Source organism: Nomascus leucogenys, chromosome 20 (assembly GCF_006542625.1).
Source record: "Nomascus leucogenys isolate Asia chromosome 20, Asia_NLE_v1, whole genome shotgun sequence".
NCBI classification, from domain to species: Eukaryota; Metazoa; Chordata; class Mammalia; order Primates; family Hylobatidae; genus Nomascus; species Nomascus leucogenys.
In genome coordinates, this window is record NC_044400.1 from 60,370,318 (window position 1) to 60,388,346 (window position 18,029).

General features: G+C 41.4%; 1 protein-coding gene across 3 annotated transcripts in view; it reads left to right on the forward strand.

Annotated features, from left to right (window-relative positions):
* CCDC149 (coiled-coil domain containing 149) overlaps positions 1-18,029 on the forward strand; it is a 107,245-nt gene that overhangs the window by 42,240 nt on the left and 46,976 nt on the right. For all 3 annotated transcript variants that reach the window (XM_030800966.1, XM_030800967.1, XM_030800968.1), the window contains exon 4: positions 17,472-17,579. In XM_030800966.1, the coding sequence (XP_030656826.1) occupies positions 17,472-17,579 (108 nt within the window). The remainder of the gene's footprint in view (positions 1-17,471; positions 17,580-18,029) is intronic.

Here is an 18,029-nt window from a genome sequence, read left to right on the forward strand (position 1 = left end):
TCACACTTCACAACTTTATAATAAAAAATTTATATCAACTGAAGAGAATCTGATGAATCCCAGTAAGTCTGTTAAGCTACATTCTTACAGCTCTAAAAACGTAAGTTCAACATCATAAACATTGGCTTTGTAGCTTTTCATATGGCATTAAGTTTCTGTCCCTTTAGGACTGAGTGTAATGGTGGGAGCTTGGGCTCTGCAGCCTTCCTGCCTGGGTTGGAACCAGTGATTGCCACACAAGATAGGATGCTTTGGGGTGCAAGTGACAGAAGTTCTAAACTGCTTGAACAATAAACGAATTAATTACCTTACATAGTGAGAAGTTCAGAGGTAATGTGAGCTTTAAGTACTTGATGGTTTATGGCTTCATGAAGTTGTCATGTACTCATTCTCTCCACTGTGCCAAATTGAGCAAGTAAAAATACGGGGCACCTGGTACATTTGAATTTCAGATAGGAATGTAGAAAATTGTATTCTTTTTTAAGTACAAAAGTATGTGCCATGTGATTTTGGGGATACGCTTATATTAAATTATTATTCATTGTTAATCTAAAATTCAAATGTAACTGGACATTCTGTATTTTACCTGACAACTCTACCATTTTGCCGACTTAAGCACATCAGCTTCCTCTTACATTTAGTATCAGCTTCCTTCTGTGTCTGGTTCCCCTCAGGAGAAGCAGAAAATGCAGCCATGGAAAATAAGTCCTCCTCACCAGTCTGGCTGGGCCAGTGTAGGACTTGCTCCCATTCCTGGTCTGATAGCACGCACCAGGGGGCTGCTATACACTCATCGACTTTGGTTCATCACTTGGGGTGGAAGGGCTGTTAGGAGTTAGCAATGATGTCTGCTAAACTAATTCTGAGGCTTTGGGAAGGCTCCTTTGAGTGTCTTGAGTCTCAACTTTCTCATCCATAAAATGGGGATAAATATGGTACCAACTGCATAGTGTGGCTGTCAGGGTCAAATGAGAGGCCTCAGCATAGTGCCTGGCACAAGGTGAGCATCCATCAATGTGCAGTGCCCGGCACAAGGTGAGCATCCATCAATGTTTCTCACCTGCTGCTCCTCCTTGTCATCTCTTTTTTAAACAATTGTGTGTTAGCAGGTTGATTCTGTCTAGCACAGCTCTTGGCTGTCAACAGGACACACTGCCCTTGTTGGGACCCTTTTGGTTGCAGTTGCCGCTCAAAGTAGCTTGCTCCAAAGACAGGTTCCGGCTCATAGATTATGGGAAGAGTTGGTTGAGCAGCCCTCGTGGGAGACAGAAGTGCAGCTGGGCCCTGGGAATAGCCACAGCAGGGCCCGGGAGCCCAGGCCTCTCCTCAGCTCTCATGTCCTTTTCTGCGCCTGCTTCCTCCTCAGAAGTGGAAGCGTGACTGCCGGCTGTAGCTGGGATAGAGCCCCTACACCTTTGGCCGCTAGAAAAAGGCTGCTCCCAAGTTCCAGGCTCAGGCCAATGGCCTGTTTCAGGGTCAGATGGGCGTGGTCAGGCATGCTGCTGATGAAAGGCAGCTCCTCCCACCATATAGAGGGGTGGGAGGTAGACAGTGTCACAGCCATCTGCCTTACATGCCTTCTTAAAACAGACGCGGGAGGACAGATCATAGCAATTGCAGCCGGTGTCATTGAGTGCTCACTCTTACCAAGCGCCGGCTGCTGTGCTGGACATTTTGCTGTAGACGACCTCATTTAACTCTCACATAGCCATGTGCGGTAGGTACTATTATCATTATTGCCATCTGATAAAGGAGAAAATTAAAGCATATAGAGCTCAAGGAAACTACCCAAGGCAATAACGTAACTAACTGGTGATGGAGCCAGAGCTTTGAACCTCTGCAGTCCACTCAGAGCTCATGCTGGTAACTACCATGACTCAGTGAGCACTCATGGGTGTGTCCATAAGTATTTGGACAGGACGGGCACGGGGTGAAAAAAGGCAGACCCAGATCCCAGAGCTTGGAACTTGCATTGTAGCGAAAGTGACCACCCCTTCATCTTACCCAGGACCATTTCCATTGACACCTCTTGTCCTGGGATCTTTTCTGTTAGTGCCCTCTTTGAGTCCCCAAGGTGTCTTGGTTTGGACCAATAATATAGTTATTGTACTAGGGATGCTACGAACAGACAACACATGAAACAATTAAAATATATAGGTTGTTAAATGGTAATCAGTGCTAAGGAGAGAAACATACAGTCCAAAATTAGGGAGGGAATTCTGACTTAGTAATGGGTAAACTAGTGGAGAAATAACTCTAGGAGTTGGCAAAAAGAAGACTCTTGCCGCTTTAACATATTTTACATTTTTATTTACTGTTAGTTTATTTAAGCATGTGATTGGTTTTAGGGTAGGTGGTAAGGTGTCCTCTTCATAGTTCAGCATGGGGAGGAAAACGCAGCATTAAATTTTTAGGGGGTGGTTGTCATGAAACTTTCCATTTAGCCAGAAGCAGAAAGTTTTGGTTTACATGGGCAAGTATGGAAAGGGAGAGGCACAATTAGTTTCTAAACTGTGTCACCGGCAGGAATGGGATTGAGGCACACACCCTGAGTTGGGGTCTCCTGTGTTATGCTAAATATTTATGCCAAAGGCAGAACAGAAGGGGAAGTATTTACCTTTCCAGCTGCAAAGCAAACATACCTTGTATAAGCAGAAGGCACTGTAACAAGAACCAGCTGCCGAGTTAACAGACGGAGTTAACAGATGTGACGTGGAGGTCACGAGATTTATGTATAGGAAAAGGAGAAGATGCCACAATGAGCATATTATTGCCCACTGGCCTTGAAGCTGTGACTTTCGTTTCTTGACCCAGAAGGTTGAATTTCTGTGATCTGAGCTTACTGGGCTCTTCTCCTGTTTGTTTCTTGACTCAGAAGGAAAGATTGCAATGATCATCCCTTGCTGGATTTTCTCCTTGTTTCAGTTCCATTTCTCTAAACCAGTGGTTCTTATTCTCTTGTATACTTATAATCAGTGATACCTTTGAGAATCTGTTGAAAGCCAGGGGTCTTTGCTCTAGAACATGCTCACAAAAAAATTTGCATTCAATTTCATGGAGTCACAGACCTGCAGCCATTCTATAGATCCTTGGTGTTCCATGGACCACATTTAAGAGCTGCTGCTCTAAATGTATTGATGGTTCTTCTCAAATATAGATAGAAAACAATAACACATTCTTAGTCTTTGAAACACTTTGTATTTTTCAGAGACCATGCATATATGCATGCCTGCATGTAATCTCCCAGCATTCTTCTGAGGTCACACTGGGAGGTATGTCTTTCATAAAGGCACAGGGCAGCATCACAGTTAGCAATAAATAAAAAGAACTTAGATTCTGGCATTTAATTGCATGGATTCGAGTTTAAGCTTTCCACTTGCTGACTGGGCAAACTGTGTCACCTTTCAAAGACTCAATTTCCTCCTGTTCATAATGGACATGATATTGAGATGTGTTTGTAAAGCTCTTATGAGGAATTGATGTGGCAGTGTTTGTGATGCTCATTGTCTGTTAGTTGGAGAGTGCTCAATGAATATTGGATATTTTTAATTTTTCCTGTGACTTATCCAAGGACACATAGCAGGTTAATGGAGGAGGCTTAGATTCCAGACCCCTCTAGCTTGTAGTATGGTGCTGTAGTTCAGGCTTTTTGTTCTATATTCGATTCTTAGACTGTTTGAGCTGGGAAAAGCTGTAGTCAACATTCAGTCCAGCCAATTTTGGAAGTCTAAAGATAAGTGTCTTGTTCAAAGCTCTCTGCTTAGGAGTGGTAGAGAACCAGAAATTGAGCTAGGAATTTTTACCTGCTAAGCCAGTCTTCTTTCCTGTAGCAACCAATATATATGTGTGTGTGTATGTGTGTATATAAATATATATATATATATATATATTTTTTTTTTTTTGCTTTTTGGATCTTCACATTAAAGGACAGATGAGAACTTTTACACTTGTAATTCTACAAATATAGTTGTTGAGGCTTTCTTTTGGAACTCAGAGTCCTTTTTAAAACAACCAATTTCCAATGGCGAATCTTCCGTTAAAGAAGCTGTGAAGAAATTGAGACAACTGCGATTGCACTAATAGCTTCTCGTGGGATCTTGAAATGAAAATTTCTTCTTGTGACTTCAGGCAGAAGTGTACACAGAGCGCCCCTTTGCACTGCAGTGAGAGATCACCAAAAGATCTCCAATGACCCTTTAAATATTTTTCTTTTGCTAAACAAGCAGTTCCTGCAAAGCAGACAAAGGGGCATTTAAATTATCTTGGGTTAATTTTCTTATAAGACGGGATTCTTCAGGGTCACAGAGGTACATTTTCCCGGTGAAAACTCCTTGAATAAACAGTCAAACACATCTTTAAGATCTTTGTCTTTTCCTGTTTTGATTTCAAGCAGACATACCACGAAAGGTATCTCTCTTGGTCCAGGAGGAAGCTGTTGCCTTCTCGCCTCTAAAAAGTGATGGCTTATTTAGACAGTGACATGTGCCAAGATGACAACCCTGGAAAAATCAGAGCATAGAGTGGCCCTTTGTGGGATGGGAAGGAGCCTTTCATTTCCGTAAAAAAGTCTCCTTGGTCAAGCTTATTTTAGTCTCCTGTGACTGCAAATCACAGTGACTTTGTATATACCTCCTGGTTTGTTGCTCAGAACCTAAAACTTCCTTCAAAGATCTCAAGTGCTTTGAGATGTTTCTTTTTATATCACTTTGAATGGTACGATTTTTTCATTACACCAGGGAAACTAGGAAGAAATCCCAGGTCCTGTCCCTAGGAGCACTCCCAAATCATAACAAGAGCAACTTTATTGTGAGGACTAATGCACCTTGCCATAAGCCCTTTCAATCCTTGAAACCATTTTGTAAGGAAGGTGGAAGCACCCCCTGATTTATAGATGAGGAAATTTAGGCTCAATGAGTCTAAAGAACTTGGGAGCTATTAATGGAGCCACTAAGTGGCAGATGCAGAATCATAATGGCCAAGATGAAGCAAACATTTATTTAAATAGCAACCTCCCAAGCCTATTCAAAAGCATTTGCCTGTGGGGCCTGGAAATGCATTCATTCACAAGTGTGTGTTTTGAGATTACGAGGTGGCAGTAGGCTGCTAAGGTCTCCTTGCACAGCCAAAAAATATGTACGAATAAGCTCTCGGGTGGTGGTTCTTTTTCTAACTAAGAAAGCTGTCGCTGTAGCAAAGGTCATCACTTTGGCAGTTGCTGTGAATAGGGGGCCCTTGCTAAGCAAAGCAAGTTTCACTCTATTACTATTAACACAGGAGTCACCATCGGACCAAGGCAGCAGAGTAGAAATTGCAATTAAATTTGCCGTCAATCACACCTCTCAAGAACCCTTGATGTTTCATCAAACATTTTTTTAAATGTATTCTTGCTTAATCTAGTACTTTCCCATATTGAAGGTATGGATTTAAGGGTCCCAGAGTATCAAACTTTTTAATACATGTAAAAATCTGGTCTCTTTTTCTCATTCTCTTTTTCCTTACTTTTCTTGAGAAAGTGCCTAGGTCAAGGGCTTGCATGTCTGTCTGCCTGTCTGTCTCTCTCTTGTTTTCTTCTAATTTTTGAGTTCCAGTTCTGATTTGTATGTCTTCAGATTGAGAGGTATGTTACCACACTTTCTGGAATACATCATTTTTATATTATGGTGTAGAATAACTTTTCCATGTGAGGTTACATATACAGTCATTCCTCAGTATACAAAGGGGATTGGTTCCAGGAACCCCTTGTACACCAAAATTCTCACATACTCAAGTTCCCCAGTCAGCCCTGCAGAACCTGTGAATACAAGAAGTTGGGCCTCCATATCCATGGGTTTTACATTCTGTGAATACTGTATTTTTGATCTGCATTTGGTTGAAACAAATTCACACATAAGTGGATCTGTGTGGTTCAAGCCTATGTTGTTCGAGGATCAACTGTATTTAGTAAATTCTGAAGATTTGGGATGACTTTGTAACTGCCCAATGGGTTCATTTTGCCCACTGCCTAGATAAAGCCAATTTATCAAGACAAGGAAATTGCAATAGAGAAAGAGTTTAATTCATGCAGGGCCAGCTGAACCGGAGACCAGAGTTTTTTTATCACTCAAATCAGTCTCCTTGAAAATTTGAAGACTAGGGGTTTTCAAGGATAATTTGGCAGGTAGCAGGCCAGGGAGTAGGGAGTGCTGTTAGATCTGAGATGAAATCACAGGGAGTTGAAGCCGTCTTCTTGGGCTGAGTTGGTTCCTGGGTGAGGGTCACAGGACCAGTTGGCTAGTCCCAGTGAGGTTATCCAGTTGTCAGAAATGCAAAAACCTAGGAAGACATCTCAAAAGGCCAATCTTGGGTTCTACAATAGTGGCATTATTAGCAGGAATAATTAGGGAAACTGCAAATCTTGTGATCTCTGGAATAATGGCTGGTGATTATTTAACGATACCTACCTTTCAGTAGAATTCAGGCCCCTCTCTTCCTTCCAACTTGGTGGATTTTCATTAGTTTTACAAGAGCAGTTTAGTTTTTGAGAAGGGCTGTTATTTGAACTGTAAACTAAATTTCTCCCAAAGTTAGCCTGGCCCACACCGGGTGTTATAAATACCAAAATTGTTAGAAATAGATAATTGGTCCCATGAAGAAAAGTCAGCACCGAGACAAAAGATCTCTCAGCAAGGCACTCTTTACTTTCTGCAGAAAGGATGCTCAATTGCAGATGGAACAATGGTGAGAGGACACCTGAACAAAGGAAAAGCAGACATAATTATCCCTTGTGCATTTGGGTCGTCCTTACTGCTGTGTCCTGCATCCATTGGCTGGAGCTGAACCTCACAGTCTTAAACTGATACCTGATTTGCTAATAGCCTAAAACTTTCCTAAATAGGTAAGTGCAGGGAAGAACAAAGAAAGAGAGGAAGTTGCTTATGAAAGGTTTAAGGAAGCAAGAACATTTCCAAATAAGGAAGGGGCATAAGCTATGAGCTAAGACTAGGCTGCGCCTGTCCAGACATGCCTGGGCTAAAGTCTAAGAACTAATAGTTGATAGGAGGCTTTAGAGTAAGGAGCTATTATTCCTAGTGTCTTTTTTATTTTTATTCATTTTATTCATTTTATTTTTAAACCAAGACGAGCTTTGAAGAGGAACTTTTCTACTTTCTACACTGGGGAGTGAGTGGAGACAGCCAGCCTGTGAGGTTAGAAGCCATGTCAGATTTCTCTTACTGTCATAATTTTGCAAAGGCAGTTTCAACTTGCAGGATTGTTCCTGGAATATTGGCCTTTTCCTCTCCTGGCTACTGGTCTGAAATATTTAAGGACACAGGTGAAAACATGTGGCCTACCCCTTTGATTCCTATTTCTAGTGTCTGGAATAGCACAAGATTAAAAGGTTTTTCTTAAACTTTTTTGTTTTTGTTTTGTTTTGTTTTTTTGAGATGAAGTCTCGCTCTGTCACCCAGGCTGGAGTGCAGTGGTGTGATCTCAGCTCACTGCAAGCTCCACCTCTGGGTTCAAGCAATTCTCCTGCCCCAGCCTCCTGAGTAGCTGGGACTACAGGTGCATACCACCATGCCCAGCTAATTTTTGTATTTTTAATAGAGATGGGGTTTTGCCATGTTGGTCAGGCTGGTCTCGAACTCCTGACCTCAGGTGATCCTCCCGCCTCAGCCTCCCAAAGTGCTGGGATTACAGGCCTGAGCCACTGCCCCCAGCCTCTCTTAAACTTTTATCACTTTGTTTTTTGTTTTGTCTGTGGGTGAAATAAAGGTTTTCCTTTCTCCTCTTAGGTTCAGTGACTGGGGCCTACAAACTTAAATGACAAAAGACAAAAGCATACAATTTCATTAACATTTTACATGCAATGGGAATTCACAGAAAAAAATAAAACTCAGGAAGCAGTTAGACTCAGGGGCTTATATGCCATTTTAACAAAGGAAAGGGGATTTGGGCTTTGAGTGATGATGAATTGGGGGAAAGCAACCAGGAAATATATGGAAGAAAATAATGAAAGATAAGAGTTATTTTAGTAAGGTTTGTTTATGAAGAATATTGTATCAGGTTTGAATCAGCCTAGTTATGTTAACTCCAACAGGGGCCAAGAGGTTTCACAATGAATCAGTGGCCAACTAAATGTTTTCAAATTCACGATTTATTGTGAGGCTTTCAGACACCAGCAATTATGTAAGTATATTCAGTGCATAGGCAGTGATGAGAGAGAGGGGGACAAACCACAGTGAGTAGCTGGGGAGACCCACACACCCACAGACAACTAGAGAGGGCCAGAATTTTCTAAAAATGCTGACCAGCAGGGGGTTAACTGCTCTTTTTGGGCAGAACTTCTGGCGGCCACGGCTGGTATCCAGAGGCGGCCTCAAAGTTACCACAGACAGAAGTTCTACAGATGCTTCTCCATGGTCAGTTGCTTTGCTGTTTTTATGGCCCTCCACGGAGTGTGCACGCTCACTATCTCAGCTGCCATGTGACTTCAGTTTCTCGTCAGCTTTCAGGGTGCCTAGCCACAGCAGGTATTATCACCTCAGACCATTATGCATATGTTTATCACTTTGAGGGGTCAACAGTTTCACTGTCACTTGTCATCAGTGACTTCATTTTGAGACAGTTAGCATCACAAAACATTATTATCTATCAAGATTCATCTTGGTGCCGACTGTCTCTGGTGATAGGAATCTCTCTCTTCTTCCTGGTACTGAAGTGGGTGACACCATCTCAAATGGAAATGCATGCCTGCTTTTAGACAGAAAAGGGAGTGTAGAGAATTCTTCTTCCTGCCTTTGTTGATTCTCAGTTGCCTTCAGCTCAAAAGATTCCTGATGCCAAAGTGGCATCATTTAGGGTGGTGTATCCTGATTCCCTTCATGTCCATCTTCTCATTTCTTACAGCAGGGGGAGAAATGGTATAGAATGGAAACTTTTCTCCCAAATCTGAAAGATTTAGGGCTGTCAAATTTGACCACTGTCAAATATTTGATCATTGAAAATAGGTTCCCTTAACATCATGGTCATTGCCAAATATGATCCATGATTACACGGATGCTCCTCAGCTTACAAGGGGGTTACATTTTTTTTTTTAATTTCAGTAGTTTGGGGGGAACAAGTTGTGTTTGGTTACGTAAGTTCTTCAGTGGTGATTTCTGAGATTTTGGTGCACCCATCACCTGAGCAGTGTACACTGTACCCAGTATGTAGTCTTTTATTCTTCACCCCCATCCCACCCTTCCCTTTGAGTCCCCAGAGTCCATTGTATCATTCTTATGCCGTTGTGTCCTCATAGCTTAACTCCCACATATGAGTGAGAACTTAAAATGTTTGTTTTTTCATTCCTGAGTTACTTCATTTAGAATAATGGTCTCCAACTCCATCCAGATTGCTGAAAATGCCATTATTTTGTTCCTTTTTATGGCTGAGCAGTATTCCATGGTGTATATATGTACCACATTTTCTTTATTCACTCATTGATTGATGGGCATTTGGGCTAGTTCCATATTTTTGCAATTGTGAATTGTGCTGCTACAAACATGCATGTGCAAATGTGTTTTTCATATAATGACTTCTTTTCCTCTGAGTAGATACCCAATAGTGGGATTGCTGGATCAAATGGAAGATATTCTTTTAGATCTTTAAGGAATCTCCATACTGTTTTCCATAGTGGTTATAATAGTTTACATTCCCACCAGCAGTGTTAGAGTGTTCCCTTTTTACCACATCCATGCCAACATCTATTATTTTTTGATTTTTAAATTATGGCCATTCTTACAGGAGTAAGGTGTTATTGCATTGTGATTTTGATTTGCATTTTCCTGGTAAATAGTGATGCTGAGCATTTTTTCATAGGTTTGTTGGCCATTTATATATCTTCTTTTGAGAATTGTTTCTTCATGTTCTTATCTCCCTTTTTTAGTGGGAATATTTGTTTTTTTCTTGCAGATTTGCTTGAGTTCCTTGTAGATTCTGGATATTAGTCCTTTGTTGGATGCACAGTTTGCAAAGATTTTTCTCCCACTCTGTGGGTTGTCTGTTTACTCTGCTGATAATTTCTTTTGCTCTGCAGAAGCTTTTTAGTTTAATTAAGTCCCATCTATTTATCTTTGTTTTTGTTGCTTTTGTATTCCTGGTCATGATGTATTTGCCTAAGCCAATGTCTAGAAGGGTTTTTCTGATGCTATCTTGTAGAATTTTTGTGGTTTCAGGTCTTAGATTTAAGTCCTTCATCCATCTTGAGTTGGCTTTTGCATAAGGTGAGAGATGAGGATCCAATTTCATTCCTCTACGTGTGCCTTTCCAATTATCACAGCACAATTTGTTGAATAGGGTGTCCTTTCCCTACCTTATGTTTTTGTTTGCTTTGTTGAAGATCAGTTAGCTGTAAGTATTTGACTTTATTTCTGGCTTTTCTATTCTGCTCCATTGATCTATGTCGCTGTTTTTGTATCAGTACCATGCTGTTTTGGTGATTATGGCCTAATGGTATAGTTTGAAGTCAGGTAGTGTGATGCCTCCAGAGTTGTTCTTTTTGCTTAGTTTTGCTTTGGCTATGTGGGCTCTTTTTTGGTTCCATATGAATGTTAGGATTGTCTTTTCTAGTTCTGTGAAGAATGATGATGGTATTTCAATGGGAATTGTGTTGAATTTATAGATTGCTTTTGGCAGTATGGTCATTTTCACAATAGTGATTCTACCTATCTAAAAGCACGGGGTGTGTTTCTGTTTGGTTGTGTTGTCTTTGATTTCTTTCAGTAGTACTTTGTAGTTTTCCTTGTAGAGGTATTTCATCTCCTTGGTTCAGCATATTTCAAAGTACTTTGTTTTTTTGCAGTTTGTAAAAGGGTTGAGTTCTTGATTTGATTCTCAGCTTGACCGCTGTTGGTATATAGCAGTGCTACTGATTTGTGAACATTGATTTTGTATCCTGAAACTTTACTGAATTCATGTATAAGATATAGGAGCTTTTTGGAGGAGTTTTTAGGGTTTTCTAAGTATATGATCATATCATCAGCAAACAGCAGCAGTTTGACTTCCTCCTTACCGATTTGGATGCCCTTTATTTCTTTCTCTTGTCTGATTGCTCTGGCTAGGACTTCCAGTACTATGTTAAATAGAAGTGGTGAAAGTGAGTATCTTTGTCTTGTTGCAGTTCTCAGGGGGAATGCTTTCAACTTTTCCCTGTTCAGCATAATGTTGGCTGTGGGTTTGTTATAGATAGCTTTTATTACCTTAAGGTATGTCCCTTCCATGCAGATTTTGCTGAGGGTTTTAATCATAAAGGGATGCTCAAGGGGGTTACATTCTGATAAACCGATCGTAAATTGAAAACATTAGAAGTTGAAAACGCGTTTAGTACATCCAACCTACATCATAGCTTAGCTTAGCCTAGCCTACCTCAAATATGCTCAGAACACTTATATTAGTGTAAGGTTGGGCAAAATCATCTAACATAAGACCTATTTTCTAAAGTGTAATTTATTCCATACTATACTGAAACCAAAAAACAGAATGGCTATATACTCAAACTACAGTTTCTACTGTATGCCTCTTTCACACCATTGTAAAGTTGAAAGATCATAAGTCAAAGCATCATTAAATCAGGGATTGTCTGTATTTTAAAATCTCCCATTGGTTCTTAGAAGTTTAAAAAGCATGTTGCATCTGTAGTGTGTAAACCATTCTGACATATTTTGCAGCATTTATAGGGGAATTGGAACGGTGGTAGAGGCAAGAGCTAGAGTTCAGGGTGCAGCAGGGCTTAAAGAAATGCTGCAAGATAGCTGCCTTCTCCCATGTGGCTAACCTACCTTGGTGAGGATTCCTGCAAACAGTTGGGAAGAGGTTGGGGGTGAGATCCGACAGCTCTATCAATTTCCTGGTCTTTGCCTTCACAACAACTGTCAGTATTTGTAGTCATCATCCCTGTCCAGAGAGAATTTCCAGGGCCTCCCAGTTCCCACACCCGGGGCTGGCTTTGGTGAATTGCTTCTGCAGGCATCATTTATAATTGGGGATTGAGTTGTTCCTTGACAAAGGAAGGTGTTTCAGAATGGAAAGCTGTCATATCCTTTCGGCCTTGAATCTCTCTGCTATGTTTTCATCAAATCTCTCTTCCCTCCCTTTCCCATCACAATTTTAATAAACTCCTAGCTAGAAAGAGTGACTTCAATACATGGATTCTATCACGTATCCCACTATATTCAACATTCCACTATTATCAGAGCAAAAATGTCAACCTTTAATGTCGGCTCTCGCTTGATCTGAATATTTAAAAGAGGCTTCTTTTTAAAACTTTTTATGTTTTGCTATTTATGCTGCCTCCTGCCCCCAGAGATTTAGAGGAAAGAATCTCTTGGTTTTGTTTTCCTTCCCTGTGAAACCCAGTCTTAGGCAGGCTGCCACTTTTCCCTGACATTTCCTTTGCATAGTGCTGTTATTCTAAACTGATGGTCACAGAGTCCTTCTCAGTAACAGGGAGACAAAGCGCTCTGCATAGCTGATAAATTATAAGCAGGCACCGTGTGTCAGCTTGATGGATTGTTATAGTGAACGTGTGTGAGTCATGGGTGTTACTTTTGGTCAAAAGAATCGTGTGAACTTTTCTCCTCTATTTTGAGCACTTTGAAATGTACTAGTTTCTTTTTGTTGTTGTTCTTTAAGGTATATGTCAAGGAATGAGGCACCATATCAGAATAGTCATTTTCTAGTTTTCAAAGTTATTGTTTTGGAGTTGAGGAGGTGGAGGGACTGAATAGAAAAGAATTGTATGTTGACAAGGAATCTAGCCTGTTAAAGGTAAAAGAAAATTGTAGTCACCTGCTTTGAAGCAGTGGTGCCACCCCCACCCCACTGTACTCCAGGGGTCAAGCTTAAAGCTGGGGTAGATTTACAGTGAACTCACTTGGAGGATTGCGATTTTAATAAACCATTGTTTTGCAGCTAATGTAGAAATGCCTGGCTCTTAGTAGATTTCTTTTCAGCCAGGCTCTAGAGTAAGTAATTTTCAATAATCACATCACTGGGTCTCTAAATAACTGTTTCCTAAAGCAGCCCTGCCCTCTGTCCTGGCCATCACTGGAATTATTGACTGATTTTTATACTGAGTGTCTTCTTTACTCTAGTTTCCATATCCCTAGGAAAACCATTTGAGCTCAATGCTTTTTAAAGTGAGGCCCAAGGACCAGGGCCAGGCTGCAACCTAGTTGTTTCTGGTCCATGACAAGATACATAAAGAAATTGAGAGTAAGTGTTCAGAAACTTTTATAGCAATTTGACAGCATGGTTTTATGTGTGTTGAATCTAATGATACACACTTGGGGTTTTATCTTCTTGTCTTCTTAAATTTATCTGCCTAGTAACTCATTTTTATTAGATTTTTAAAAAGTATTGATCTATTATGGATTGGAAGAAGAGAACTCTTTTCCCACCAATAGATTGAGTTGTACTGATTTACCAATACAGTAGCTACCAATGTAGACACTGCAGTTACATTGGTCAGTGAATGTCAGGGTCTTCCCGCCCCCCAGAGACTAAAGAAATATTGATTTAAAAAGGGAAGCTTAGGGAGGTTGGAGATTTTTTTCCCTTGTCTTTTTTTACATTTTCACTGTTGCCCTTACAGACATTTCTTTGGACCTCTCTTCTGCTAAATGAAGGTTTAGGTGAATTTTGCTGCATCTCCTCCAGATGGGGATGCTGAGATTCACCTGAATGTGCAGTTGGCAGCCAGCTCCCAGACTGAGCAAGCGCTGGGCTGCTCCTCCCGCTGCTCCCCAGGGACAGTCACTGCTGCCCAGTGGCCTGGCCCTCCATCTGGTAGGGAGGGATTATGTTTGCTGCCAGGGAAAAGGATCAATGAGCTAATGTCTGGGGAATGTTCTGGAGTTCCATGGAGGAAAGGCAGAGGCCACCCACATGTGACACCTTGAGCTAAGGAAGGAGAGCTGTGGATGGAGAGGGGGATCCAGGAAAAGAAAATCAAGAATTGAGTCATCTCTCGACTTTGCTGTAGTCCTTGTGGTCAGCCTGCTCTTGTGGCCTTGAGCTGTGCTTTCAAATGGAAGTTTTGAGATGTGATGGGGAGAGGGAGAGAGGGAAGCCTGTTTGCCTTTTCCCCTGTCTGGGACTTTTTCTCCAAGATATCTACAAGGCTCTCTCTCTCTCCTTTTTCAAGTCTTGATTTAAATGTGACCTTCTCAGTGAAACCTTCTGTGGCCCTTTCTTCCAACACATTCTGTTCCCTTTGCCTGCTTTATTTTTCTCTGCAGCATATTATCATCTAGCACACGGATTCATTATATATTCTATTGTAATATAATGTAGTTAATGTAATGTCACCCATTCAATGTCAGTTTCCAAGGGCAAGGGTTTTGTCTGTATTGTTTGCTGCTGTATCTCCAGGTCTAAAACAGTGCCAGGCAGATGCCAGGTGCCCAATAAATATTTGTCAGATAAATAAATGAACGAATAATCAACAATAAAGGGGCAGGATTGCAAAGGAGTCAGCTGTGTCCAAGGAGGCCTTCGCTGCATCTACACTCTGTTCACTGAGCGTTGGAGTAGGAGCCACGGAGTGGGCATAGTTGAGGGAGGTAACCCGCCTTTAATGAGCCCACACAGGATGCCAGGCACTGTGGTAGGCGTTCTTTGTTCATTATTTAAAGATCAAATAACTATGTGTTGCTAGCTCCATCTTACAGATGGGAGACCCAAGAGATTAAGAAACTCCTGCCAGGTCACCCAGCCCAGGAAGTGGCATGATCAGAATGCAACCTCGTCTCTCTGATTCCTCCCATTCAGGGAAATTTCCAAAGACAGTCATTTGTTCACAATGTCTCTTGTTTCTTTGCTTTCCTACCTACAAAATAGATTTTCATTTTCCTCATCCATCACTAAATTTTTGTCTTAGGAGAACAGAAATCTGGGAAAATTAGAACTCACATATTACAAGATGGGAGCTTTGCAAATAGGGGGCTGAAAAATTCGATGGAGTTACTGAGTAATGTTCTCAAATAAGTGAGTGGAGATCAGGGCTTGATTAAATCCAGCCAGTGGGGATGAATGTTTTTCTTTTTCTTTTTTTTTTTTTGAGACAAAGTCTCTCTCTGTTGCCCATGCTAGAGTTCAGTGGCACAATCTCAGCTCACTGCAACCTCCACCATCCGGGTTCAAGGGATTCTCCCGCCTCAGCCTGCACTGTAGCTGGGACTACAGGCATGCGCCACTACGCCTGGCTAATTTCTGTATTTTTTAGTAGAGACAGAGTTTCACCATGTTGGCTAGGCTGGTCTTGAACTCCTGACCTCAGGGGATCCGCCCGCTTTGGCCTCCCGAAGGGCTGGGATTACAGGCGTAAGCCACGGCAGCCAGCTGGGGATGAATGATTTTCTATGCAAGTCTCCATGCCAGGCATTGGTTTCAGTCTTGGTACACGCTCTTATTATTCCTGATCTCTCCCTGTGAGAGCACAACCTCCACACTCAGCTTATTGCCTCTTATTTTAAAAACAGTTATGGAGCATCTACTAGGTGCTTGGGAGAGGTCAGTAGAGACAACGAAGTTCCTTGCCCTTCATGGAACTTATGTTTTAGTAAGGAGAGGGAGACAAGGAGTCAACAGTAAGCAATGAACCATGAAGTAAATGATATGGTATATTAACAGATGGCAAGTGCTCCAGAAAAAAGATAAGGTAGCATAGAGGAAGGTTTCAGTATTGAATCAATCAGTCAAGATGGACCCTGTTGAGACGGTGACCTTTGAGCAAGACTGAAGGAGGTGAGGAAGTGAACCAAGAGGCTCTCTGGAGGGACAGCATTCCAAACAGAGAGAATAGGGCCCTGGCACTGAGATAGGATCGTGCCTGTTCTGTGTGGGGACCACAGGGAAGTGAGCATGAGGTAGGGAGACCTAGTAGGTAAGACAACAGGATATCCCAACAAATGGGATATGGGAGGTCAGCCAACATGTAATCGTTATCTTCTTTTCTCTTTAATTCTCTTTTTAGTACCCGCCATAGTTACATATTCCCCAAAGTATTAGCATTGAAGTCTTTGGAAATGTAGCCATTCCAGTCGGGCTAGTTCCCTAACCTCTGTGGATTTGGGTTTCTTCAGCTGTAGCAGGAAGGGATTCTTTCATATTAAGATCATCTGTAATATCCCTTGTTTGACTCTCCTTGAATGATTCCCCCTTCCAGGAGGACTGTTCAGATTGCTTACTTGCTTCCTTCCTTCCTTTCTTCCTTCATTTATTCATCATGAGCTTTTAAAACACTCGTCGGTACCTGAGCACTGTCTGGAACAATGCACATAGAAGTGGAAGAAGCAGAAAGCAGAATCTCTGCCTTTCAGTAGCTTGTAGTCTCTTTCTGCTAAGGTTCAATAAGAATATGATAAGTCAGGTGAGAATTAGGGCAAGTCCATTAGCAAAGTAGGAATAGTACAGGAGAACAAGAAGCCATGTGAGTGAGGAGGAATGTGAGTAAAAGGCTGGAATAGGTAGCTAGATGGGCAGCCAGGAATCCCAGGTTCAGGAAATGTGGGAAAGGGGTGAGGATATGGCAAAAGATGTCTGTATGCTCTGGGGAAAGGGACGATGAGGCTGTGAGATGGAGCCACACCGAAAGGGGAGGCTGGCTGATGGACTGGCCATGAAGACCAGAGGGACCTGGATCCCAACAGGAGGCAAATCTTAAGGAAAGGATGATGTCATGAAGATGGGAATGGAGGGTGATTATCCTGGCTATTTAGTACTATGTGAGGTAGAATAAGGAAATAAAGAAGGGGAAAACCAGCCCAGGAAACTGTTGCATTTCTTCTGGATCCTGATTTCAGAGATTGTTGCTCGTCACTGACCTCTTCTCTGGCCGCCCCCTAGAATTGCAATCAAAATTCTAGGCATTGAGATCACACACGAAAGCTCATGAGACAACATATATTTGAAGAATAAAAAGCTATCCAAACAAGAAAATGAAATTTTTTCTATATTGTTGGCCTGGCCCAAATTTTACAGTTGAACTCTATGTCCTTTTTCCAGATTTTTAGTGATAAACTCTCTCTCTCTCTCTTTTTTTTTTTGAGATGGAGTCTTGCTCTGTCACCCAGGCTGGAGTGCAGTGGCACAATCTCAGCTCACTGCAACCTCTGCCTCCTGGGCTCAAGCAATTCTCCTGCCTCAGCCTCACAATTTTTTTTTAAAGGCAAATAAGACTGACTCTTCCACTGCTTGTGCAAGTACCCTCTGTGAGCCATTCTGGAAACAAAGAATATCCCCAAATTGAGGTTCATGGCCAACTTCATTTTCCTGCATGCCATTGTAGTGGTGTGATTCACACACTGGCTGCATTCATATATGTGTTTACTATGACAGGCTTTGTGTGGTTCAGCTGGGGTTGGACGCCAGCATCCACAAGCCCAATGAAGCCCTGCGTTTATCCACTCCTCCATTTCTGATTGTATTTCATAATGTGTTGATATTTCTAGGCTAATCTTGCACAACTATTGAGAGATTCTCAGGACCGAAACAAACATCTGGGAGAAGAAATTAAAGAACTTCAGCAAAGGCTTGGAGAAGTCCAGGGTGACAACAAGGTACTGTATTTACAGGGAAAAAGCTCTGCTGCAAAATTGTGCATTTGGTTTTATATATTGCACATCGGAAAAACGTAATGCAGCATTTGTTGAAAAGTTTATTACAGATTTTTAAATTTATAATGAAAATTCACAGTTTAGCGTATCTTACCTTTTTACATTCCCTTTGTGTGTGTGCATGCATGTATATGTGTGTTTCTCAGTGGCTCTAAAATATTGCCATAGTCCATTGTGGAAGTTTCATTATGTTCAACTTGGTGGTGAATAACACTGCAGTTGAGGGCAAAATAAAACCCAAATGTTATTCTTTCCCCCTTATATACAAATAATGGATTTGTGGCTCAGATGATTTGGAATTATTCACATTCGGTTTTGAATTTTAAGTAGTCATCCTACTAATTATGTTCGCATAACCAATTTATTTTATTGCTAAATTTGGCAATTTGTATG